This window comes from Phasianus colchicus, chromosome 11 (genome assembly GCF_987193195.1).
Source record: "Phasianus colchicus chromosome 11, bPhaCol1.hap1.1, whole genome shotgun sequence".
In the NCBI taxonomy this organism is placed as follows: Eukaryota; Metazoa; Chordata; class Aves; order Galliformes; family Phasianidae; genus Phasianus; species Phasianus colchicus.
In genome coordinates, this window is record NC_143446.1 from 19,766,819 (window position 1) to 19,791,522 (window position 24,704).

Genomic DNA, 24,704 nt, shown 5'->3' on the forward strand with positions numbered 1-24,704 from the left:
GGGCTCTTTTAAAAACTCAGCTGTTCATCGCGTGCTTTCTGAAATGTACCTTCATATATCAGACTGCTTTCTTAGTCATCGCAGGACACAACTATGAAAGCCTGTGCTCAGCACTGCCACCTTCACCAGCCAATTTTCTTGATGAAAAGAAACTCATCCGTTTGAAAGAATGTTTCCTGTGAATTCATGTCGCCTTGGCATTAAGAAGCAGCACTGATGCCATTTACCAACCAAGCCTTTAGCAGCAGCCTCATGGTTTCCTGGGGACAGAAGACTGGAGACAACACCGAGTTCCCAAACCCAGCGACATGGCACTGACTTGTGCTTGTTTGCTCAGTGGTCACTTTGCTAAAGCATTCAAACCTTCTGGTTGCCCTTTGTAAACAGGCTTTCCTGCCTTTTGTAAATGCTGACTGCTGCTTTGTCCTGATCCCAGGGACCTTTTCCAGTACAGCTCCTCGTTCAGTCATGTCACGGACATGAAACAACTACAGACTGCATCTTAACAGTGTAACCTCTCTTCTCCATAAGGGAAGTAAAGTGGGGATTGCTGACCTGGAAATGAGGGCAGTATGGTGACCGATACGGAGCTCAGGAGAGCAGCTCTGGGGAAGCATTAGCCAGGGAAAGCGAAAGAAGATAAACTGTAGTTAGGAACTTCAGATGGGGTTTGAATCACATTTACATGCTTTTCTATTTCTCATATGTTTGCAAGTTTTACTGCCATGGTCTCCCAGAGCGGTGTGAATTAGCAGGTATGTTATTCCTATGCAGAAGATGAACTGTGCTGGGAAGGAAGAAGATTGCTCCCCAGGGCCCTACCCAGGAAAGCTGCAGAAAGCTGGGAAGTGAATGCAGGTCCCAGGGGCCCCGAATGGCCCCGCCATGTACTGCCTGATGGGCTGCGAGCTGCGAGCTTGGCTGAAGTTTTAAAGCTCAATTCACATGATGTATGCTGACTGAAACAGGTCCGTTTTAGACAAAACGCTCCCTGCCTCTCACGGAGATCCAGCAGCTTTGCAGCTCTCTCTGCATTGCTTCCAGTGCTTGCTAAGTGGGAGAATTTGGGGCGCTTTCACACTGAGAATGAAAGTGAGAAATCATTGGACACCCAGAGCTCCAATGGGAGTGGAATAGATGGAAGGGCCCCAAACTAATGGTGGCTTTAGGGTGGTTGGTTTTGCTGTTGGTTGTAACCTTTCTGTGAATGCTTTTCCAGGTACACATTTCAGGAGAAGGCAAAGATGAACCAAATAAGGAATTACAGCTCTTGAATGAGAATTTCATCCATAAAATGCAGAGTATGTGGCACGGTAAAGATGGGACTATTGTCCTAAACTGTTCAGATCTGTAGATTTCCAGGCTCTGTTCCTTAGAAGTGAAAAATATCATAATTGTATCGGCATAGGCATGGAAAATGAACTTCAAAACACTTTGATCTAGAGGAGCTGAGCTTAGTTCTGGTGGGAATTAAGAAGGAGAACTTTCAAGTAATTTACGTTTGAAATGGCTTCATAGCTTTTGCTTCATAAAAACAGAGAGAGATAAAATGATAATAAAAATTCATATTTTGGAAATGGACATTCTCCTCTCTGGCAGTAAAAACTAAAGGTAATTTGCTCTATTTCAAAAAGATTGTTAGCAGTTACTGTGATTTCCAGGGATGTAGCTTTAATGCTCAACACATCTTAATCTTGCCGACAATAAAACATTCCTTTGATGGTAAGTTGATGATCTATGGGTTTGAGTCAGAATTCATGTGTGGAATGAAAGTCTTGGTGAAATGGGTACACAAAGAAACCAGGTGGTTGCCTCTGGCCATGGGGCCGTGCACACACACCCATGTACAGCCATGAGCCTTCTGCCAGCATCGGCCCCGCCATGGTTAACGCCTCGCCCCCACAACCAGCAGCACTTGCCAGATGCCTGTGTTGATGTGGGACTTCTTTATGTAATGTACTTACTGCTGAAACACCTCAGTGTAAATGGAAAAGTTAAGAAGAAAATGCAAGAAAAAAAACCTAAGAGGTTTTGTTGTGCTTTGCCTCAGTGATGCAAACAGGAATGCTGGGTGCTGGCTTTGGGGAGCCTGAGGTCACTGTTCATGGGGAGGCTGAGCGAGGGAGCCCCCCCCCCCATCAGCCCCACTGGAAAGGGAATCTTTGGTTCTTCACCTGTTGCCCTGAAAAAATATTTTAAAATAAGCTTAGGCCCAGTAATTTGTAAAGAAACCAGTTCGCATCAACAGGGAGCAAACTTAGTTTATGGGTAAAATAGTTTAATTCCAACTTGAGGGAATATCTACCTCAGGATGTTTTTCTTCCTCATATGCTTCATGTTTTTCCCTGTCTTTCGCTGGTTCCCCTTTTCTTTAAAATCCCATCTTTTTTTCCTAATTTCTCTTCCCTGCGGAGAATGAAAAGATGCTAATGGATCAATTAACAAAACCAGCCCAAAGTGTTTGTCTGGGACTCCGGACAGCTAGCAATGGATCCGTGCTGCAGGGCTCCAGACAGAGCTGTTTCTCACTCATCATCTGTCCCTCCAGTTAAATTAATCACCTGAAATTAACATATGTTCCAGCATCACTCTTTAAATTTCATTTTCTGTTTCTTTAAACTAAATTACCCTTAATAAAAAAACAAACAAAAAAAACTCATAAAAAGAGGATTTATTCTTGTCTACTAATGCCAACCCTAAGCCACCATTTATGTTTTAAAAGCTTCAGTTTGATTTAGCCAGAGTTATACCCCAAATTAATGGAGAAAGCAGACCAGGAGTGGAAGAAAACTTCCGAGCTTATAGATAATGCAGGACACTATCAGTGTAGGTAATGAAAAAAGAAGAAAACCTCCCCCATTCTAATTCAGAAATAAATGATGGGGAAATGAGTACTGCTGTGGGAACATTTCATGTCCCAGTAGTAAAAGCTTGTTTATATCTGGGTCAAGGAAAAAAAAGTTGCTGAAATTAAGCAACTTCAAAGTTTGTATTTATTACACGTGAGTGGGGCTCAGTAAGAAATACTGAATTGTCACATGATGCCAATGATGTTTTCTTAGTGGGATGCATTTTTTTCCTAAAATGTTTACAACAAAATTAACCCGTATGTTCTGGTCCTGTAAATATCCACATCAGTTTTTCATCTTTCATTAGCAGGATTCATCTACATTAATACTTATGGAAGGCAGTCCATGACCTGCAGGTCAGGTACTCAGGGTCCTGTCTGACCTGCACCTCAGAGGCTCCATCCTGCACTTCTGATAGAGCTAAACTGGGAACAAAGTTTCATAGCAGATGTTTTGTGGTGAAAGACAACCCATCTCCAAGCAAGAGATGTGCTTTCCAGCCCAGCCCAGGTCTCCCAAGGCATCTCCTTGCCTTTTGAATTGGTGTGGGCCCTGCTTCTTGTGGCTGCCTTTGCTTCAGGGACAGCACACTCACCAGGTGTCCTGTTACTTCTGGTAGCAGGATCTGACCTGCTGTTCCTTGCTGGGATGGCTTAACTCAATGTTAATGTTAATCCAGGGTTACTCATATGAAAGTTTGTGAAAATCCCTTAGTTTTGCAGTCCCTTATTTAAGCAGGTATTTAACAGATGCTCAGTGACACACAGCAGCCCAGCTCAGCATCCCTTCCAAAGTGTGCAGCTGGAAGAACTCCTTCCTTTATGAATCACCTTAAAAATTCAAAACAGCAGTATGAAATTCCATCACATTTAGTGCCACCATTTGTCGAGGCCCTCAAAAAACCCAGCTCCAGATTTTCCCCTCTGTGAAGCTGCCTGGTGAATAACAAAACCCGCATTGTTCTTGGGTGTTCTTCTGAATTTATTTTCTGTCATCTTCTTAAGGAAAGAAAATACAGCTTCTCTCACTTCGCACCCTTTGGGACAGCAACCACAGATGAAGAGCAAGCAATCAACATGTCAGGATAAAATTAGATTGCCACAGAGTACAGGGTTTGATCCAATATCTGTATCAGATTTTGTTCTCGACTGTTCACATGGCAATAAAATACTTTCTGTTTGTTGCCTACAAACATGCTCCAACAGCACCCCTACTACACCCCACGGGCACCCAACCCAGAGCAGAGCCAGCCCGAGGCAGGGACAGCTGCTCCACAGCCGTGGTCCTGCATGCCAAGCTGCCCCTACAGACTGTCCTCATGGAGCACGGGCTGCCACCGCTGCAGTGCAGCTCACACATAACCCATCTACACGTTGACATCCCTTCTTCTAGTCATTTCGAGGGCTGATAGAATTTCCTTCTATTTTATTGTAAAAAGCAGAAATATTGAAAACGTGCCATTGCAAATTTCTGATTTGGATCACAAAGCTTGTTTTGGTTGACCTGAAGCATCTAAACTAACTGACGATTTAAATCCATTTTCTCTTAGGCATAAAATATGCCCAGGGACATGATTTAGCAGTGGGTCAGTAGAGTAAGGGTACTATGGTTAGGTTGAGGTTGGACTTCATGATCTGGAAGGTCTTTTCCAACCTGAGCAATTCTATGATTCTATGGTTCTATACTGATACTCACGCGTGCTCTTCCTGTATCACTTGTGGCATGCTCAGTCTCCTGGTTAAGGGATTTAACCTCGTTCTGCTTCTACTCAGCTACAGGATTCATCTGAGGAGACTGCAAGGATGTCCTCTGCCTCTGTGTTATTTCGGTCCTCAGACCCGCTCTTGCTGCTCTGTCAGTGGCTTTCAAATTAATGGTCTGATCTTTAAAATTAATGAGTTTTCATCGACCTCCGTGGAAGTGGATCAGGTCTGAGCCTGTCAGCCTGCCTGGCAGTTCTCATCAGAGCTGGATCTGGAAGCAGCTCACCTACTTTCACACCCAAGCCCAGCACCTCTGAGCACATTGCCTGAAGCCACATCCTTCTGATCTCATTAATTTAGCTGTGTGTGTCCTGCTGCTGCAAGCCAATGGGTTTTTAGTAATGAGAATTTTGGTTTTGTTTTGTGATTGCTTCAAGTTGTCTGGGGTTCCTTTCTACGCCAGTTTAGCTCTAGCAATCTGCCTGGCAAGCTTTCATTAGCTCAGGATTTCCTGGGAGAGGAAATTGAGCACCTATGTTTTCCCAGTCCCTGAAATGAGATTTGAAAAATCTCATTTCAATAATTACACTAACAAAGAATCCCAGGGAAAAAAAAAAAAAAAAGGATTTGCACATAAGGGATGGAGACCTTTTCAGACACGGCAAAATATTTCTTTTTCCTGTGGAAAATGCAGCAAATCTTGAAGAAGGAGTGCTCAGAAATTGCTAGATTGCCACTTGGGACATGGAAATCTCAATAGCTGAGGATCAGTGATGAGCACAGCCTGCAGCACATCTTGATTTTGTTTAAACGTGCTTTCATATGGCTGTGATGGACAGACACGAGGAGCTGGGAGAGGAGCAGCGGGTGGGGAAGGAGTGCTGTGCCATCAGGAACGGGGCAGGGACCCCCATGAGTGCTAAACCTCACAACCCAGGCACAAATTCAGCCCTGGGAGGAACACCACGGGAGCCCCGAAGGCAAGGGGAAGCACCTGCATCCTTATCAAAAGGACACAGCCAAGAGACCTTAAAAAATGATTTCCGATTTGCAAACGCTCATGATTTCTGTTATAAAACGTTCCAAAAAAACCTCACAACCCCATTTCTACAGCCATCGGAATAGTGAGAATTACATAAGATCCTTGCTATTTGCTTTATTTTATGCTTAACTCATATCCTCAATGATTCATTATCAAGATTTGTCAGAACTAATTAAGATGAGTGCCAGCTGTGATAGCGTTTGGTATCACGGCACCTTGTTCCATGGGTGAGACTGAGGTGGCTCAGTGCATGCAGTCAGCTAATAGCAAGCAGTGCTGGGCAGCTGGCGGTCCGAGCTGCTCACAGAGGTGAAGCTCTTTAGCAGCCCCTGGGGATGTGATGCTTCTGTGTATGAAATTGAGTTTTCAGTAACTCTATTTAAAAAAAAAAAAAAATCATCATCAACAAAATGTATTAAATTACACATATGGCTTTCTGTTGTGCGGCAAACCAACTCTCTTTATTTAAATAAAAGCAAGTAAATACCGAAAATGGTGTAAGTTTTAAAGTCAGGAAGGGTGAAGATGCAGTTTTGGTTATGGCTTTGAACGTGAGTTTTAATTGTGATGTGGTCTGGTGGGCCCCTCTGCAAGCAGCTCACCAACAAAACCTTTCTGGCCCTGCTTTCATACAGGTGAAGTTAATCATAACATAACCTACGTGCAGGTGTGTATTCACTGCTCCTAAACAAGCAGTGGGTGGGGGGCTGGGGACTGAGTGCTGCACGGGGGGGTGGGACTGCACAGTGGGGTGGAGGCTCAGCAGGAAAGCAAGGAGTGTTTCATCCCTTCATTAAGGATGCCATCACAGCATGTGCAGAGTAGGCGGAAGGAGCAAGCGTGACTGGCTTTCCCAGAGGCTGATTTTGCAGCCTGGGTGTTTCTTTTTAGGTGGGTGTTGGGGCTTTTTGAGGGAAACACTGAAGAGAAGCAGATGGGAGGAGGGTGTTTGCCCCCCCCCGGGTGCCTCCCATGGGGGACCCCAGCTCTGCACCCATGGAGCTGCCTGTGGGGGCTGCCTGGTGGCTCATCTTGTCACCGAGCTCTGGGCAGGTGGAGAAAACCACCTGGTCTCACTCCTGAGAGCGTGCAAACTCCATCAGCATTGCAGGTGTTGTGGGGATTAAGTGAATCAGAATATTCCTAGTAAATCAGAAACTGAGATAATAGTGAGTGTTTGAGAGGAAAAAGTTACTGTTCTCAGTGGATTGCAGGGATTGTAATGATTTGGCTGAAGTGCCCATCTAATAGAGCTGCCTCTTTGAAATATTTGCCATCTCAGAGGAACAGTTTTAAAGTGTCTCCTGCATAATTGATTGATTCATTCTCCTCTGATGCCTGGATGGCTCTCAGAGCAATGGGACAGGTACTGATGGCACTTCAGGGGGATGTGTGTCCTACGTGGCTGGGGAACACAGGGGCCTGCCTGGAAAGGCTCAAATGCTGGGAGAGAAATAGGACGAAAATGTATTAATTTTAAAACGTCGTTAACTGTAGCCGTGCAGCAGTGTGGAAGGTGGTATCCAGCCCTTGCACTGTGACTCAGTTCTCTAAGTGTGCTGCATCCATGGGCTCAGCTCACAGCCCTAATGAAGGGGGGGTGCTGCAATGGCACCCAATGGCTCTGGTGCAGCAGGTTGGCTGCAGCCCAGGCCTGCAGCTGGGGGGTTCTCCTCCTCAAGTGCTAGCAGTGTGTGCAGAGGGGGCAGGACCCAGGAGACAGCTGGAAATGGAAAATAACTGTGTGTGTAAATCTGTGGGCCTTTTAAAGCATAAGAATCAAGTAAATGTTCTTCTCCAGAAGGGAGCTGAGATCAGCCTGCTGAGCCACACTGCTCCATCCATTTGGTTTTGTATGGGACCGCATCACACATTGCTGCAGAATGCTAGGCCAGGTGCTCTGTGTTCCAGCACGAGGTGCCCAATGTGTATTTCTGCACAGAATTAAGAACAACCCCTAACACTTATTTTATATTTACAGTCTTCATGCGTATATAATAAATATGCAATCAATAATTCATATTTAATATATAAAAATACAACATTTTTATCTAGTAGCTTATAATAACAATATAAATATAAATACATGCACACGTTTTGCTAGATCTGACTCTACATGAGATTGGATCTATCAAAAGATCCAGGCCGCTGCATCCTTGAAGAGGATTTGCTCTCCCCACCTCCCTGGCAGCCAGCACTGCGCTGACACTTTCTCTTTGTAAACAGCTTCAGCCAAACACTGAGTTAAGGATCAGGATTTTTCAGGAGCCTCTGCTCCAAAAACTCATTATTTTCCAAACGCCAGATAAGCAGGCACTCTGGCTGCTGTCCCAACACTGACTTCACCCAACAAATTAATTGCTTGTACCATGTCCATTACAGTTGTTCAAAATGACCTCCAACCATGCACGGCAACAGCATGCTACATTACCAAAATGTGAAATATTGTCTTATTTCTCTCTTCTGCTTTTCCACAGCTCTTTGTTTTGCTTCCATGGGTCCGACGTAACACGATTTTGTGTTCACCCCGCCAGCTGCCCACATAAAAGCAATGTTTAATTATACAGCTTCTTTGAAAGTAGATGCGGGTCAGGTCTTCTTGTGATGGAAATGGTGCTGCTCCCCAAAGGATGCTGATATCTTTCTGGCAGTGCCTTTTCTTATCCGGTACCAATTTGGCTGAAACCATGATCTTACTTGACAGACAAGTTAAGAAATGTTTGTGACTTGGCTTTTGGATGTGTTTAACCACTAGCGGTTTACTTGTAAACGAATTCCCTTGCTGAAAAGATCAGGTCAGGATTTTTGTGAAGTTCTGTTTTATATCTCATTTTGGGGTTTTTTTTGTGAAGCAAACCTTCGTGGTGGGCGGCAGAGGGCATCCCCAGAGCTGGGGGCAGGGACAGCACTGCTCGTGTGCCCTGCAGCCCTCTCCTCCCCTATTGCTTTCAGGGAGAGATATGGAATAGCTTCATTCCTATCACACCAGGCCCACACCCTGCTCCAGTGTGAGCACAGCTCCAGCACTGAATTAGGGCATCTAAAGAAAGCATTCGCCGCTCTCTGGGAACTCAGAGAGTGACTTTTGCTGGGAATTTGATTTAGTGCAAGAATGACTAATTATGAGGTGAAATACTAAGCATAACATTGAAACGACTTTCCCACCAGTGGAAAAATAAAAATATGCTTCTATCAATATTCCCATTAAATATATACAGCGTTGTCAGTCTGCGGCTTTACTGTAATAACATTGCTTTCTGAGAGTCATTTCAGATTAGGGATACAAGTTTAACGTGATTTAGTATGTTGTAACTCTAAATCCTCACTGACAGCTTTAAGAGTGGGGAAGTTCAGCCTGGAGTGGACAGAATCTAATGGATGCTGAGGAACCAGGGGCTGAATCCTTGCGGAGGAGAACCGTTCTGGTGGGTGGTAGTTGAGGAGAAATGCTTTTTAGATCCAACAGGACAGGGGCTGCCGTGCAGTGCGGGTTCTGAAGCACAGATATGTTGTGATATGTCATGACGTGTGAGTGCTGTGTTGAAGATGGTATTTAGCCGGTGTCGTTTCACCTCCAGGCATTCAATAATCCAAACCAAATGACAAGTTCCTTCAAAGTAAATCATGGCAGTCACAGATATGCAGGTGATTGGGTTATTGGCTGCAAGCACCGAACGTATGTAGGTAGAAAACTGCATGCAGTGGAAGGAGAACATGCACAATAAAGGGGAGATTACTGACTGCTTTAAGACTTACATTTATAAAGCAGGAAATAGAAAACTGGCAAAAGCAGGATTTCTTTTCAGGCAGTGTCCAATCAAATTGTGGTATTTGTTACCACCAGATGCCATTGAAACCAAATGGAAAAGGGACTGGGAGTGTTTATGGATATCTAGAATATCCAGAGTAATGATTCACTAGATAAAATTTGGAATGTAATTAAAATAATTTTTCATGCTTCATGGTTTAAACCAATTCCTATATATGAGAGACCAGGATGAGATTTATGGTAGGAGCAGATTAAAGGCATCTGCATGCTGCGGAGCTCCTGTCTTTTCTTCTGCAGCATCTGCTGCTGTTCCAAGGCAAGATACCAGGCTAGGACAGATCCCAGGTCTACCTTGATCAAGTGTGTAATTTTCTATGTTCCCACAGGGAATCTGCTGTGGAATACATAGTCTAATTTTTTAGGTAACCAGGGTGTGATGAAAAGAACCATGAAGTAGACGGCAGATGGGTCTTCTGCAATTCTGAGAGGATAAACATGTTGAATGTAATTGTGGATTTGCCCAAGGAAAAAAAAATAAAAGGTTAAAAAGCAAGAAAGCTCTCAAAATGATGAGGCAGCTTCCTGCAAAACGAAGCATGGATTTGCCAAAAAGAAAATAGGAAAAAAAAAAAAAACCTTAAAAAAACTTCTAAATTCGGATAGTAGCATCCCACAAAACAATGTGATCTATTAGAAAAGGTGGTTTATATTTAAATTCTTTCTGAAGCTTGAGCACTTAAGGCAAGCCTGAGTCGTGCTTGCAACCTCTCCTGAACAGCCACTAGAGTGGGATTTTTTAATGATAATAAATACAGCAAAGATTCTCGATGAGGAGCTTCGAGTGGGCAAGAGGTAAATAGGCACTGAAGAGCTTACATTCAATCACACACATTGAGATGTGAAAGGGGCTGAGGCTGATGTTATCGAGGAATGGTTCAGGAGGAACTGCTGACACTGAGCAGCAGCTGAGCCCATGCACAGAGCTGAGATGTGTGTGGGCATTGCTGGCACTGGCTGGGCAGCTCTGGCTGGTGGGGCTGGAGAATGAGGGGTGTCTGACCCTGAGGGTCCCAGGGCAGCAGTGGGCAAGTACTGATCTGTTGAGGCAGCGTGGCTGTGCTTTCTCTGTGTGAGGAATAAAGCCGATAAATAAAGGCTGAGTGATGGCACGCACGGATCACAGTAGTGAAATTACTAAGAACTAGTCTCTAACGAGATTTTTCAGTCCATGGAAAAAGTACATTTTGGTGCTAAGCCCCCAGAACAGTTTCTGGAAGAGAACTCCAGCTGCTTTTATTGGTGGTTATCCTTGTTACATTCTGGCCCTGCTGCAAAACCCCTGGACCTGCTACATCTGCCAGTTCTGCTGCTGCTCCCCATGCACCCTCCCTCAGTGAGGAATATATGTGTGAGGTGGAACTGAGGAGCAACACTCTGGAAAACCTGGTTTCAGTAACTTCTGCCAAATGGACACAGGGAAAAGGAAAAAGGCTGAAAACTGGAATGCAGGCAGGCCCACAGCTGTGAGGGGAACACATCAGGGCTGCAGCTGGAGCAGGCAGGATGATGAACAGCAGCTCTGCTTGACCCAGTGTTCGCGCAGAAGGAATGAAAGACAGTTTCCAAAAATACGTGCTTGGCCTGGCAGGAACCAGACACCAGAGCTGTATTTTGCATTACTCTCGAGTTGGGAAGGGATCAGGATATGGATTTGCTGCTTGAGAACAGCAACAGGTGTCATCTCCTTGGCTATTACAGTTCGGGGCTGAACGGGACAAAACCAGATGTTCTAGCATCCTTGAGATCTTGAAGCACGGGACAAAATGGGTCTGGAGCTCTTAAAAAAAAAAAAAAAAAGCATGAGTTCAGCTGCATTACTTCGGTTTCGGGAATATGGGGTTACATCCAAACTCCTCCTTCTCCTCACTGGCTCCACCGGTATTAGCGGCAAGGAGGATGCGCTCCCATGGCAGAGCCGGGCTCTCCGCTTTGACGCCGAGGGCTGGCCGGAACATCGCTCCGGCTGCCGGGGCCGGGCTGGCCGCGGCTCCTCGGTGACCGGGGGCTCCTCTCGCCCTCCGCCCGCCCTGCCCCGGCTCCAGGAGCCGGGGAGCGAGGCTGCTCCGGTTCTGCACGCCCTCGGCTCTGCCCATTCGCCCCCGTTTCTGCCCATCCATCCCCAGCTCCGCACGTCCCTGGTGCTGCCCATCCATCGCCGGCTCCGCCGGACCGCACTCCTCCACCTGTAGCCCCGCGGGTCCGAACTGCCGGAGCTACCGCGGCCGCACCGCCTCCACGCCCGGCCCCGGCTCGGCCGCATCCTGCGCAGCGGCGGCCCCGGGGCGGGGCGGCGGAGGGGGCGGGGGGCGGAGAGGCCCCGGCCACCATTTAAAGCGGCAGCGGCACGGCGCGGCTCCCTTGTGCCGAGCTGCCGCGGAGCGCGGCGGAGGCAGCGGCGGGCGGGAGCGGCCGGAGCCCCGCATCCCGCCCCGAGCCCCGCGTCGCGCCCGGAGGGCGGATGAAGGCGCAGGGGGGCGCGGGGCAGCGCCCGGGGGCGACCGGCAGCACCATGCTCCGCCTGGGCAGGCTGCTGCGGCTCCTGACTCTGGTGAAGTTGCCCTGCTGCCTGCTGGAGTTCCTGCTCTCCGAGGCGGCCCTGGGGCAGGAGATGTACGCGCCGCACTCCATCCGGCTGGAGGGGGACATCACGCTGGGGGGGCTCTTCCCTGTCCACGCCAAAGGTCCCCCGGGCGTGCCCTGCGGGGACATTAAGAAGGAGAACGGCATCCACAGGCTGGAAGCGATGCTCTACGCCCTGGACCAGATCAACAGCGACCCGGAGCTGCTGCCCAATGTCACGCTGGGCGCTCGCATCCTGGACACCTGCTCCCGAGACACCTACGCGCTGGAGCAGTCGCTCACCTTCGTGCAGGCGCTCATCCAGAAGGACACCTCCGACGTGAGGTGCACCAACGGAGAGCCGCCCGTCTTCGTCAAGCCGGAGAAAGTAGTTGGAGTGATCGGGGCGTCGGGAAGTTCCGTGTCTATTATGGTGGCCAACATCCTCCGGCTCTTCCAGGTAGGGCTGCGCGGCGCCGGGTAGCGGAGAGCCGAACCGAACGAGCCGCGCCGAAGCGAGCCGTGCCGAGCCGCGCGGCGGAGGCGAACTCTGCCCGCGCCCCCTCAGGTGCTTCATTCGCTTCCCCTCCGGAGCCTCTCGTTTCCCTCCCAGCCGCCCCCTCTATGCCAGCATCCTCCCCCGTCTCCCTTCTCTACGGTGCATGGCACTTTCTGGATTTATCGCCCCATTTGCAAGAAGCAATCCGTGAAAGGAAAGGAGGAGAGGAAAAAATAAAGGCGGTGATTGAGACGGGTTTGCGTTAGAGAGAAATATGGCTCGGCGGCGGGGTACGGCCGGGCCGGGGACCGGGGGGGGGCTTCGTCCCCCACCCCCAGGGGATCCGCCGCCTCTGGGCGCTGCGCAGCGCGGGGACAGCGGCAGCACCGCCACCAGATGCATCGCGAGCGGCGGAGTTTCTCGCTTCCTATCCTCCGCCTTCGCACGCGGAAGGTGCTGGTGGGGTTATTTTTATTATTTTGGCTGGTTGTTTTTTTTTTTTTTTTTTTTTTTTTTCTTTCTTTTTGCAGCGGGCGGAGATATCCCCCGCTTTTCCCGGCTGGAAACTTGTGGAGGTTTTCCCGGCAGAGCCCATCTGGTGTCAGCAGCCACCGCCGCTCCGCGTCCCCATCCCCGGGGCTGGGGCAGCCGCCCGGCGCGGTGCGGAACCTGCCCGGTCGCTCTGGTCTCGGTGCTGTCCGTTCTTCCCAGAGAGCACGAAGGACGCGGTTCTGTTTGCCTCGCTCTCCTCCCCCGCCCGGCAGACTGCGGTGCGCTGAATCCCCGGCAATTTGCGCGGCCGTACCGGCGCTGGGATGCTGTCTCCTGAGGCTGCTGTTTGCGCGGCTCTCCTTTCGCTCCGCGCTTCTCCCATTGCCGACAGCCCTCCGTGGGCTGCGGTCCCGGCTCCCCCCGAACCGGGGCCGAAGTTGTGCCGGAGGATGGCTGAGTGGGCCGGCAGCTGTCCGAACCGAGCCGCAGCCACGGGCGAATCCTGGGCGCTGAAATCCCGTTGGGAAGGGAAGCCCGGGCACTCCGAGCCCTCCCGTAACAGCACGGTACCTGCGAGATCCTCGGTGGTGTTGATGTTACATAAGGGAGTTTGCAGAAAATGAGGCATTTGAGCAGTTCCTGCACGTAGTGATATTTATATATCTCTAAACATTTTAACATATTGTGACTAAGCATCTGTTCCAAATTGCTCTTTATCCAAATCATCCAGAATGCAGGAACTGGTGCACACTGAGATCTCTCTCTGAGTATGTATCTGCAGATTGGTTCTGCCTGCTTTAAGCACATTTTCTGCATGCTAGAACTGCTAGAACTCTCATCTTTCTCATCCTTCAAAGCACAGTTCAGAGCACGTCCCAGCCAGGGAGAAATAAGAAATATTTTGAGGTAGGAGCAGGAGAGGACCTGTTAAGCGACAGAGTGCAGTTGTGTGGGAAGTGAGAAGCAGTGAGGTACTGGAAAGATACACAGCAACAAACTTGTTAACCTGCACATTTGCTGAAATGCATTCGCTTCTGCTGCCGTGTGGCTCTTGTAGCTCCCTGCAGCATTTGCTGACCCTGTGGTGAGGGGGTGGGGGCTCCCAGACATTTGGTTTTGTGCATAGGCTGCCTTTTCCCTGATGTCTCCTTCCATTTGTGGAGGCCTCTGCAAAGAGACATTACTGGTGGTTGCATTTCTCTGACAGTGTTTTGGAAGAGAACCGAAGTACTCACGCTGTACCTCAATGCATGGGGAAAGAAATGGATATAACCCACGCAGAGCACAGCGGGGTTTCCTCAGGCAGCTACTGATGCTTATGGGCTTTCTCTGCAGGAAGGGTAGGACTTGGGCCATTCCTCTTGCTCTCTGCATATGGAATTGCAGCAGCCGTGCGTGCAGCTCACTCATCTGTTCCTGATACAGCACAGAGCTCTGGGAGCATCTCCAGCCAATGCCAACAGGTGCAGCAGCAGGGAAAGCTATAGTGAGGTCCTCTGACTTGAATTCATCTGTGCCATTCTGTTTGAAGCTGTGTGGAAGCTTTTGTTTGGTTAAAAAAAAAAAAAAAAAAAAAAAAAAGATGCAAAGGATCTGCATTAGATATGTTGGTTTATTTTCTGTGTGATCAAAGGACAAGTCCTCCTTGCATCTCTTGGAGCTGAGTGGCACCCTCAGTGAGGGCAGCTGGGATGGGCTGGGGCAGGGCTCTGCCTGGAGCCTGGGGAAGGGCTGAGCCCCATGAGGGATGCTGCTCCCCGGCTGTGGCTGTGTGATGGAGCAGGTCGCTGCTCTGTGGGGCACAAGGGATGTGCAGGTCTTTCTGTGACAGGTGCGGGAGCTGCCAGGGAGGGCAGTGTGCCTCCAAAGGCCAAGTGCACGAGGATTTCTCTTCCACAATTACAGCTGATGAGAGATGCAACCTTGCTCAGGATTTAGAGGAAGGAAGAAGTCTTTCAGCCTGAATTCAGGGTCTGGTTTTGCCGTCGGTTTTGTGTGGACCTCAAGCAAGACGCTTTGGTTTGGATGTTTGGGAGCATCCCACCAGTAGCTGGTCTGGCGCTGACCCTGCTGGGAGCATCCCCTGCTCTGAAGGCAGCAGCCTGGGCCTGACAGTGACTGGCTGTGAAAGGGATGGAGATGGGGGGTGTCTCCGGCTGAATGCTTGCTTTTAGCACCTCGTTGTTATTCCATTTCCTCCTCTCAGAAGCAGAGTGGGGAGGGGAGACCGCCACGTTCCCAGCCCTGGGCAGCGTTGCTGGGTGCTGCAGCCATGGGCTGGAACCATCACGGTCGTCACGCTGCCTTGCTGAAGGCTGTGGGCTTCTGTGCAAGAAGTTGCGTTTCCTTTGCTGTGTGGAAGGTGATGCTTTGTCATAGATTTTTCTAGGACGCTGCAGAATGTCGTTTGTGAATGTTTGTTAAGCTGCAAATTTGGAGAAGAGGGCTGCGTCATCTCTGCCAGGGTGCAGCATGGATGCAACAGGAGGAGCGATGCGTGCGGCGGAGCATGGAGATGGAAAGGCATAAATACTGAAGTGTGTCAAGTAGGATGACTTCTTCACATTACAATTCTGTGAGAGCATGAGATAAGCAGTGTGCAGATTGTAAATTAAATATCTGCTCTAAAAATAAGACAAACAATTTGGGAAGCTCTTTCTAAACGCATCGGAGATTTCAAGGCGATGTGTTTTTTAGGCTGCTGGTTTCACATTGTAAAAGAATAAATTGTTACTTTACAGTGTCATAGGTTTCCCTGTGAATTCAACTCCATGAAATTCAGTAACTATGCTGAAACAATGCCAGATGTATCATATCTTCTATGAGTTAAACCATGCAGTGTGGAGAGAATCAGCATGCTGGTTTCTTTTTTTTATATACTGGAAAACTCATTTTTGGACACCCTTAGAACTGCAGACTTCTCATTACAGGCTTTAATAATGAACTAATTAGTTCTCCAGGTTTCTGTCCTTGGTGGATGTAGTTTTAAATAGTCAATCAGCAGCTGTGCTTCATCTGAATGCCTTTTGCTTTACATCAGCGATGGTTCCTGTGGCCCATAAGATGCATTACTGTGCCCCTTCAGGAAACAGTTTAGAAAACAGAGTGGGATGAAGGTGTACGACTAGATTGGAAGCGTAAATTGAAACTCCTTAGAATCCCCTGGGTGTTTTTACTGTATTTCCTTCTGCGGGTACCTCGGTACTAAGTGAGAAGGATGGAAGTTGCAGTGCCTGCTTTCTGCTGTAGACACAATGAGACCGGGAGAAATGAGATTATTTGGAAAGGAATACAGCTTACAAGTGCGGCTCTGAGCTGGGCACTTCTTTCCCTAGGAGGGGGTGTGCCTTTCCCAGTGGAACCCAAGGGTGGATCCTGCTGGTGCACTGGGGCTGCCTGTGTGGCTGGGCTGCAGCTGGATCACAGCTGGCCTCAGGGACCCGCATGGGGCATTTTAGTGGCCACCAGGTCCTGCTCTGGTGGGCCAGCATTGCCAAGTGGAGGATTGTGAGAGCTCTATGAGAATTGCTTCAGAATGTGTGTTTGTATCATTTCCAGGTGATTTTAATCCGATCAGCTTCTCCTTCGCTCCACAATAAGAGTTTTCTTGCTCTCCCCATCACTTGGTTAAAGCTTCCCACTCACATCACGTGTGCCCAGATATTGGTGTCTGTGTAGGACCTGGGTACAACCCCAAAGGCCCCTGCAGAGCCCCTCCTGCTGGGCCAAAGGAGCGGATTCCTGGGGCAGAGTTGATTTCCTGCAGGGTCCCCCATGGGGCTCCTGGGTTCTTGCTGGTGGTTGGGAGAAAGTCAGCATGCCATAGCATTGTTTTTCTCTAGTGCTAATGGTAGGCCTTGAACTCACTGCCAATTCATTGCTGCTTCTCCTAACTTTCAGTAAGATGCTGCTGCTTTTAGTGAATGAAGTGATGATACAATTTTTAAAAGATTGAGGAGAACTACTTTTTATGGTTACTCTTAGTGAATTTCAAGAAAAGCTGAAAATAGGAGAGGGTAAACTTTCAAAAAAATTAAAAGGCTTCTGTGTTTCTTGGCAAGCTCTAATTTCCTTAAATCTCTAAATATTGGTGCTTGTTGCTATTGGTGCACCTAATGCCTGCCTGGTCCATGCAGTTTTATTGTTACCTAAATAATTGGCTACATTTAACAGATGTGAAGTCTTATTTGCTCTGTGTAATTCAAAAGTACTGGAAAATCTGTGTGTCAACAACTCCTTTTCTTCCATGTGGAGTTTCTAGTGGTGTGTTGGAGGCATTACAAGTATATGCCTCTGGAATATATTGTAGGTAAAAATCATATTTCTGACAAGGCAAAGTTCATCATTAGCAATAATCTCAGCTCTTAATCCCACCTCAGGTGCTGTTCCATAGGATTCTGGTAGAAGGGAATGCAAGGAAGCAGCAGGAAGCAGAGTGGTGCTGCCAGGGGATGGATGCTTATCCATGCAGAGAGGTATAAGGATGAGTTTGCTCATGAGAGCAAAGGGTCAGCAGGCAGCTGGGCTGGTGCAGGGGCAGCCTGGTTGGTAAGGGTTGGTAAGGTTGCATGCATGCAGCAAGTGCCTTTGTTTCCCTGTTTACTCCCTGTTCACTCTTTGAAATGAAAGAAGGTGACCTCTTTGAAATGATGAATGGAGGGATCGTTTCAAGGCATTATTTTTTTATGAAAGAAATATTGATCTGGTTTTGAGTCTCATAATCCTAATACTGTAAAACTACGTGTACTCTATTCTATATTTTATTTTATTAAATGAGTTTTGCTTGGAGGCGTTAAAACCACCTCATGCAATATTCTGCATCATAATGTCAGACGTTGTTACTTCTATTTATAGTGATACGCAAATTAATCTCAATGAGTGACAATGATGACTGTCCCAGACATAGGACTATGGTGAATTTTATCATAATATTGGAAGATATGAAGCATGTAATTAAGGCTGTGTGAGAGCATGGTATCCAATATAGTTGGGTCATTAGCGTGGTGGAATGGGCATCCAGGCAGAGAGAATTCTGAAGAAAAACAAGTATTTCTCAAAGCCTTCCACGCTACTGATGATTCACGAGGTCCTGAAAACCCTTCAGCTAAGGGCAACAGAACTATTATGATTAATTACCAGTAGGAGGGACAGTCAAGCATGACCACATTAAAACATGGCAGCCCCAGCCCTTGGCAGTGGTCATTCATGCACAGACACCACACGAGCTCTTCCATGGACTGAAGCTTGCTGGAGGAGCTCTCCTACCTGCAGAGCTGGAGTTTCTACCTGATGGCTGTGCTGCTCTGAGAAGAGCAGGTGGCACCTATGGACATTGGGCACAGTCTGAATACTTTTCTCTTGCTCCCATGTCTCGGGGCTATCATGTGAATGCCTCTCCTATGGCACGGCCAGGGGTGAGACAAGGTGTGCACCCAGGCTGGGTGCAGGGCGTTGCAGTGGAGTGAGGGTGACAGTCACCTTCACCTGGGTCTGTCCCTTCCTGAGGGTTGGACACGTCCGCTCACACCAGCTGACTGCTGCTGTTACAGCTCCAGCAGCACTGCCCGGTGTCCCTGTAATGCCGTTTAGTTCCTACTGAGATAAGTGATGCTTTTGCTGTGTCATTTGAGATGTTTGGGGAGGCATTAGCATGCTGTACGGATGCGTGCGTTGAGAAGTTGATATCTTTGTATTCTTTGCTGAGGTGGAAATGCAAGCCAGGACCTCACTTCGGAATGTTTTTAAATGAACTTGGGGAGCATGCCAAAGGCCTGTGAGGTGCCTCTCATTAGAGATCACCACTCTGTGCCTGAGAGCATGGGAGGCACTCAGAGCGCCTGGCCTCGATCTGCATAGAAGAGGAATCAGGCCTGGGAGACCTTCATTTGGGGGCCTTGTGCTGCAAGGCACAGATACAGCCTCACATGTAGGGCACGTCAGACAGCTCTGGGTTTGGTAAAAGGAGAATCTGACCCACTGGGGGAGGAAGGCTACAGCAGTGTTGGGAGCTGTAAGATTTCTGTTCATTTTGATGGTTCTGCATTAACCTGTATGAACCTGTTTGTTTATGTAGGTGTTTTATATATATATATATATATATATAATATATATATATATATAAGTGTTCATATATAATATAATATATATATTTTATATATACATAATATAGAATCATAGAATGGCTTGGGTTGGAAGGGACACCAAGGATCCAAAAGTTCCAACCCCCATGCCACAGGCAGGGCCACCAACCTCCAGATCTGGTACTAGACCACATACCTATGTGTATATATCATTTTGTAGACATACATATTGTATGTCTATATTATCTATTTATTGCTTTTTAGATTTTTTGTAGGTACCAGTGACCCATCTGTCAGAGCACTGCTTGGGGATGGAGCTGGCGTGGAGCAGTGGGTCCCAGTGCCAGGCTGTGTTGGGGCAGGTTGGATGGAGCGTGCCTGTGCTTCCATTCCTGCTGCTGTGGGTGCATCACTGGGCTGCTCAGCTCTTAGCTGTGAAAATCTCACACTGTTACAGTGCCAGGGCTTAGAAGAATCATGGGTGTGGGATTTGTAGAGGAAGGGTGTGCTCTGGTAACACAGAACCACCTCAAAGGCATTGAGCAGCACAGGCAGTAGGTTGCACTCAGTTTGCTGCCCAGCCTGGAGGTGACGGAAGGTGAGTGTAACCCATGATGGGCATGAGAAGTTCCAAGGTCAGCATGAAGGTGGGACAGGGGGAGATGCCCTGTGGAGAGGCTGCTGGCTGGGGGCAGTCGTCCTCTGAAGCCTCAGGTCTGGCCCAGCCTTGCTGAAGCTGCTAACTGTTTTCAGTTCAAAAGCAAGATAACCTGGACCTGCCTTTGGTGTGGTCCCTTTGCTCCACTGCATGCTGCAGATATGCCCTTAGATCTTGCTTTCACTGTTTTACAACTGTTTTTGCCTTTTCGCTTGTGGGTATAACAACTGCTGACAAAGCCAAAGCCTTAAGCTGCAGATCTGCACTGAAAAATGACTGTGATCCAGGTTCTCCTTGCATGGCTCGATACAACCCCTACCTCTGCTTCCTTTGTCAGACTGCACACCTGTATTGCTGTAGGCACGAGGAATCAGACTGTGGTATAACACAGACTTTCCGGGGCTAGATGGAAAAGCCATCTTGCTGTTCATAAACTAAATTTCAGATGGAGAAGATACGGTGTAAAAGTGACTATATACATCCCCATATGCGATATTTACAGCAGCCATTTATTACTATCATACACAACAGATCTAATCCTAACCTTTCTTAGAAGAGTGCCAATAAATAAATGGGACTATAAATCTGAAGATAGCTTCTCTTAGCACATGCTTCTCTTAGCACAGTTTTCCAGCATTTTCTCCGGAGAGTCCATCCAGCACTGGTGGGTGTCAGTGGGATGGCAGCTGGATGAAAGTCCATCTAATTCCTTGGGGCATCTTTAAGCTTCTATTTGTCCTGGTTCCAGGAGGCCTCCTAAAACAAGAATAATCAGAGACCAACCTATAATATCAAAGCCAGTGACTAAGAAACAGGTGGTTTTGTCCTAAATAGGTGGCTTTTATCTTCTGTGCTGGAAATTTCCCTGGTTTTGTCTTGACTGTACTCTCACAGCAGGCGATGAGGCTTAAGTGCAACATAAGATGCAGTAGGTATCCTTCTGAAGCAAGATTTCTGCTTTTCTTCTTTGCTGGAAGTTAGGTACCAAAAACTACACTTTGTGAGTGCTTTGGTGAGAGATTTCTCCTTGAGCTTAACAGTCAGCTGGGACCTGGGAAATGCCTCTGTCTGATTCAGGCTCATCTAAAGCCTAAACCCCTGATGGTCCAGATGAGTGCTGGAGGCTGCTCTCACTTCTGTGTCATTTCAGTGGTGCTTTTCCAGTTCCTAAACAAGAACAACAAAAAACAACCAAACAAAAACTCCACAAGGAATTTGCTTTCTCAACAGCCTTTGTAGAAAGAACTGACAAATTTGCAAAGGAAGAAAATAGAAAATTGAGAATTTATTATTCTGGCTCTTCGAGTTCTGGAGAGGAATCTCAGGAAATCTTTGTGCCCGTATTATTCCCTGAGAGGGAAGTGCTTGGGTTCCATGCCTTGCCAGCTTGTTTTCTCTGCTGCCATTTTAGCAGTCGTGTAGAACAATATTCTGCAAGCTCATATGCAGAAGGCTTTCTAATAAATTTATTATTTCATAAATATTTTAATAACAGTAATTATGCATTCATCAGAACGGAGATTTGTTTCAATGTTATTAAATTCAGCCTCGTAATTATATGCATGGTATTTTTACATGCAGTACAATTGGAGTGCAATTCCTTTGTAAAATGTATTGCAGTGCTTGGCGACTGGCAGAGTTGATATCTTTGCAGAATTTTCATCCATAGCCCTTGGCACGTTCAGTATACCAGAACCAACAGGACAACAGCAGGTTCTCTTCCATGAAAAATAGAGTTAGCCTTAAGAGCTGGGCAGGTTTCTATTTCCAGCAACAACAACAAATGACCTCGTTAAAAGAAGATCACAGATAAAATGCAAATTGAGATACAGAGGCACCAGTTGGTGCAGGATGGTCGGGGCTGTGGCAGAACAGGGCCAGCTGCAGGGGCTGTGTGCTGCTGGGGCTGCTCAGCCCTTTCTGCTTTGCTTGATGTTTATTCCCTTTGGGAATGGGTATGTTCCCCAGGTCTGTGATCATTGGGACATCAGATTTCCTTACATAGTTGTTTCTCTTGGGAAATCCATAGTGAAGGGGTGAGCAACAAGATGGGTTAACACTGGGACTGGCTCAATGGGTGGCTGAAAGCTAATCAGCTCTCTTGGTGCCTTGAATATAACGGTGGGGTGTAAGAACATGGATGGTGTGACATGGCCATCCGTTCTAGTGGTGCTAGTGCCCTGCAGCTATAAAGAAAAGACAGAGCACCCAATCGTTTCCCATGCTGACCCCACTGAGATGGATCCCTACCTCATGGGACTCCAAATCCCGTTCAGTAAAATGTGCTAGGAATAAGTCAAAAGCTAAAAGGAAACTGTCAACTCAGATTTGGCTGGAAGTCATAATCTTCATATAAATAAAATCCAGAACCAATAGAGTTGTTTTTGTATTTTCTAAACAAGGTAATTTTGCTGGAGTATTTGAGTGCACAGAAGTGATATTGACAATAAAAATTAATTAAATGACTTCTTGCAGTTTTTCTGCCTGAATGTCAGAGAATGTCAGAGCATTAGCGACATGCAGGGAATTGTCTTTGTACTGTGCCTTTGCCTTTGGTAGAGGGAAGGTTTTACAGATCAGGAAGGTACGCTCCTCTGCTTCTATTTCCCAGCAGCAAACTGGGAGCTCTGCACCTGTTCCAGTACTTGCAAACACCTCCTTTAGTATAATGTTAGTGTCACAGCCATAGAGATTTGAGTACTGAACACGCTGCTCTTAGGCTGACACAAAAAATTAATTTTCAGTCTGCCTTCAGCAACCATGATGGCATCTCAGCCCCGGAGGAGTCACGCCTGGTTCTCACTTTGCTCCCAAAGTGAAATAGGTGGGGATGAGAAGCGGCCCCAGTGCTCTGCTCCTTCTGCACCTAGGGCTGCCCTGGCTGAGAGGGGGCTGCAGGGGGCTGGAGGCTGCTGCGAGGTCCCTTCCATCTTCAGGGATTCTTTTGATGAGACGGTAAGCTGGAGGGCCTGAAGTCCATGAAGCTGTGAAAGGAATCTTTACACTTTTTCTCGCTGTTGGTAAATACATTTTGTTGGAGAATCAAGTTGTTATTAAAAAATGGCATCCAAGTCTTATGCTTATTTTCTCAGAAAGAATCTTCTTATATTTCAGAAGAAAATAAATACCTCTACACACAAAAGCGCCGAGGAGTGGGGCTGATAACCCTTCTGTAACATGTCCTTCTTGAGACGAGCAGAACATCCATTGCTCTTTAAGAAATCCATCTGTTAGGGAGATGATAATCACCTACTAAAATGTGCATTGTGGTGCTTATGATAAGAGCATGTATCTGAAATGAAGCCTGCAGTTGTCTCCGAGCTGCGCGGTGCTGTAACGCTGTGCTTGGTTGTGTGCAGTGCCTGCCCTGATGGTTGCCCTCAATTGCACCTCATGAGACTGAATGTACAAGTCTATGGGGCTGGATGGCGTGCATCCCAGGGTTCTGAAGGAGCTGGCTGAGGTGGTTGCCGAGCCGCTTTCCATCATATTTGAGAAGTCGTAGCTGTCTGGTGTGGTCCCGGATGACTGGAGGAAGGGTCACGTCACTCCCATTTACAAGAAAGGGAGCAAGGAGGACCCCGGGAACTACAGGCCGGTGAGTCTCACCTCTGTGCCTGGGAAGGTCCAGGAACAGATCATCCTGGATGACATGCTTGATCACATGAGGAAAGGGCGTGTGATCCGTGACAGCCAGCACGGCTTCACCAGAGGAAGGTCGTGCTTGACCAATCTGGTGGCCTTTTATGATGGAGTGATGGCATCGGTGGACAAGGGAAAGGCGACCGATGTCATTTACCTGGACTTGAGCAAGGCCTTTGACATGGTCCCCCACCACATCCTTCTCTCCAAACTGGAGGGATGTGGATTTGATGGATGGACCACTCGATGGATAAGAAACTGGTTGAAAGGCCACAGACAGAGGGTGGTCATCAATGGCTCCATGTCCAGGTGGAGGCTGGTAACGAGCGGCGTCCCCCAGGGATCTGTCTTGGGACCGGTGCTCTTTAACATCTTTATCAATGACATCAATGACAGAATTGAGTGCACCCTCAGCAAGTTTGCTGACGACACCAAGCTGAGTGGTGCGGTCGACACGGTTGAAGGACGGGATGCCATTCAGAGGGACCTCAAGAGGCTGGAAAGGTGGGCTGGGTGAACCTGATGAGGTTCAACACGGCAAAGTGCAGAGTTTTGCACTTGGGCCGGAGGAATCCCAGGCATTTATGCAGACTGGAAGGAGCGGTCCTTGAGAGCAGCCCTGTGGAGAAGGACCTGGGGGTCTTGGTAGACGAAAAACTTAACATGAGCCAGCAGTGTGCTCTTGTGGCTCAGAAGGCAAATGGGATCCTGGGCTCCATCAAAAGAGGGGTGGCCAGCAGGGACAGGGAGGTGATTGTTCTCCTCTACTCTGCTCTTATGAGGCCCCATCTGCAGTACTGCGTCCAAGTGTGGAGCCCCCAGTACAAGAAAGACAGGAAGCTGTTGGAGAGGGTCCAGAGGAGGGCCACAAAGATGATCAGGGGACTGGAGCACCTCCCCTATGAAGACAGGCTGAGGGAGCTGGGTTTGTTCAGCCTGGAGAAAAGAAGGCTGCAGGGTGACCTCACTGCAGCATTTCAATACCTGAAGGGAGCCTATAAACAGGAGGGGAATCAACTCTTTGAAAGGGTGAGTGACAGCAGGACAAGGGGAAATGGTTTTAAGCTGAGGGAAGGGAGATTTAGGTTGGATGTCAGGGGGAAATTCTTTACAGAGAGAGTGGTGAGGTACTGGAACAGCTGCCCAGAGAGGCTGTGGATGCCCCGTCCATCCCTGGAGGTGTTCAAGGCCAGGCTGGATGGGGCCCTGGGCAGCCTGGGCTGGTATTAAATGTGGAGGTTGGTGGCCCTGCATGTGGTAGGGGGTTGGAGATTCATGATTCTTGAGGTCCCTTCCAACCCTGGCCATTGTGTGATTCTGTGATTCTGTGAACTGCTGACCCCCAGCCAGG

At 47.9% G+C, this 24,704-nt stretch overlaps 1 protein-coding gene across 2 annotated transcripts in view; it reads left to right on the forward strand.

Annotated features, from left to right (window-relative positions):
- Positions 1 to 11,811: 11,811 nt before the first annotated feature.
- The window catches only part of GRM7 (glutamate metabotropic receptor 7), a 221,306-nt gene continuing 208,413 nt past the window's right edge, over positions 11,812 to 24,704 (forward strand). Inside the window, exon 1 of one of the 2 annotated variants that reach the window (XM_090148492.1) lies at positions 11,812 to 12,442. In XM_090148492.1, the coding sequence (XP_090004618.1) occupies positions 11,882 to 12,442 (561 nt within the window). In that variant the 5' untranslated portion in view covers positions 11,812 to 11,881. The remainder of the gene's footprint in view (positions 12,443 to 24,704) is intronic. The other variant, XM_031605444.2, reaches the window with a different exon arrangement.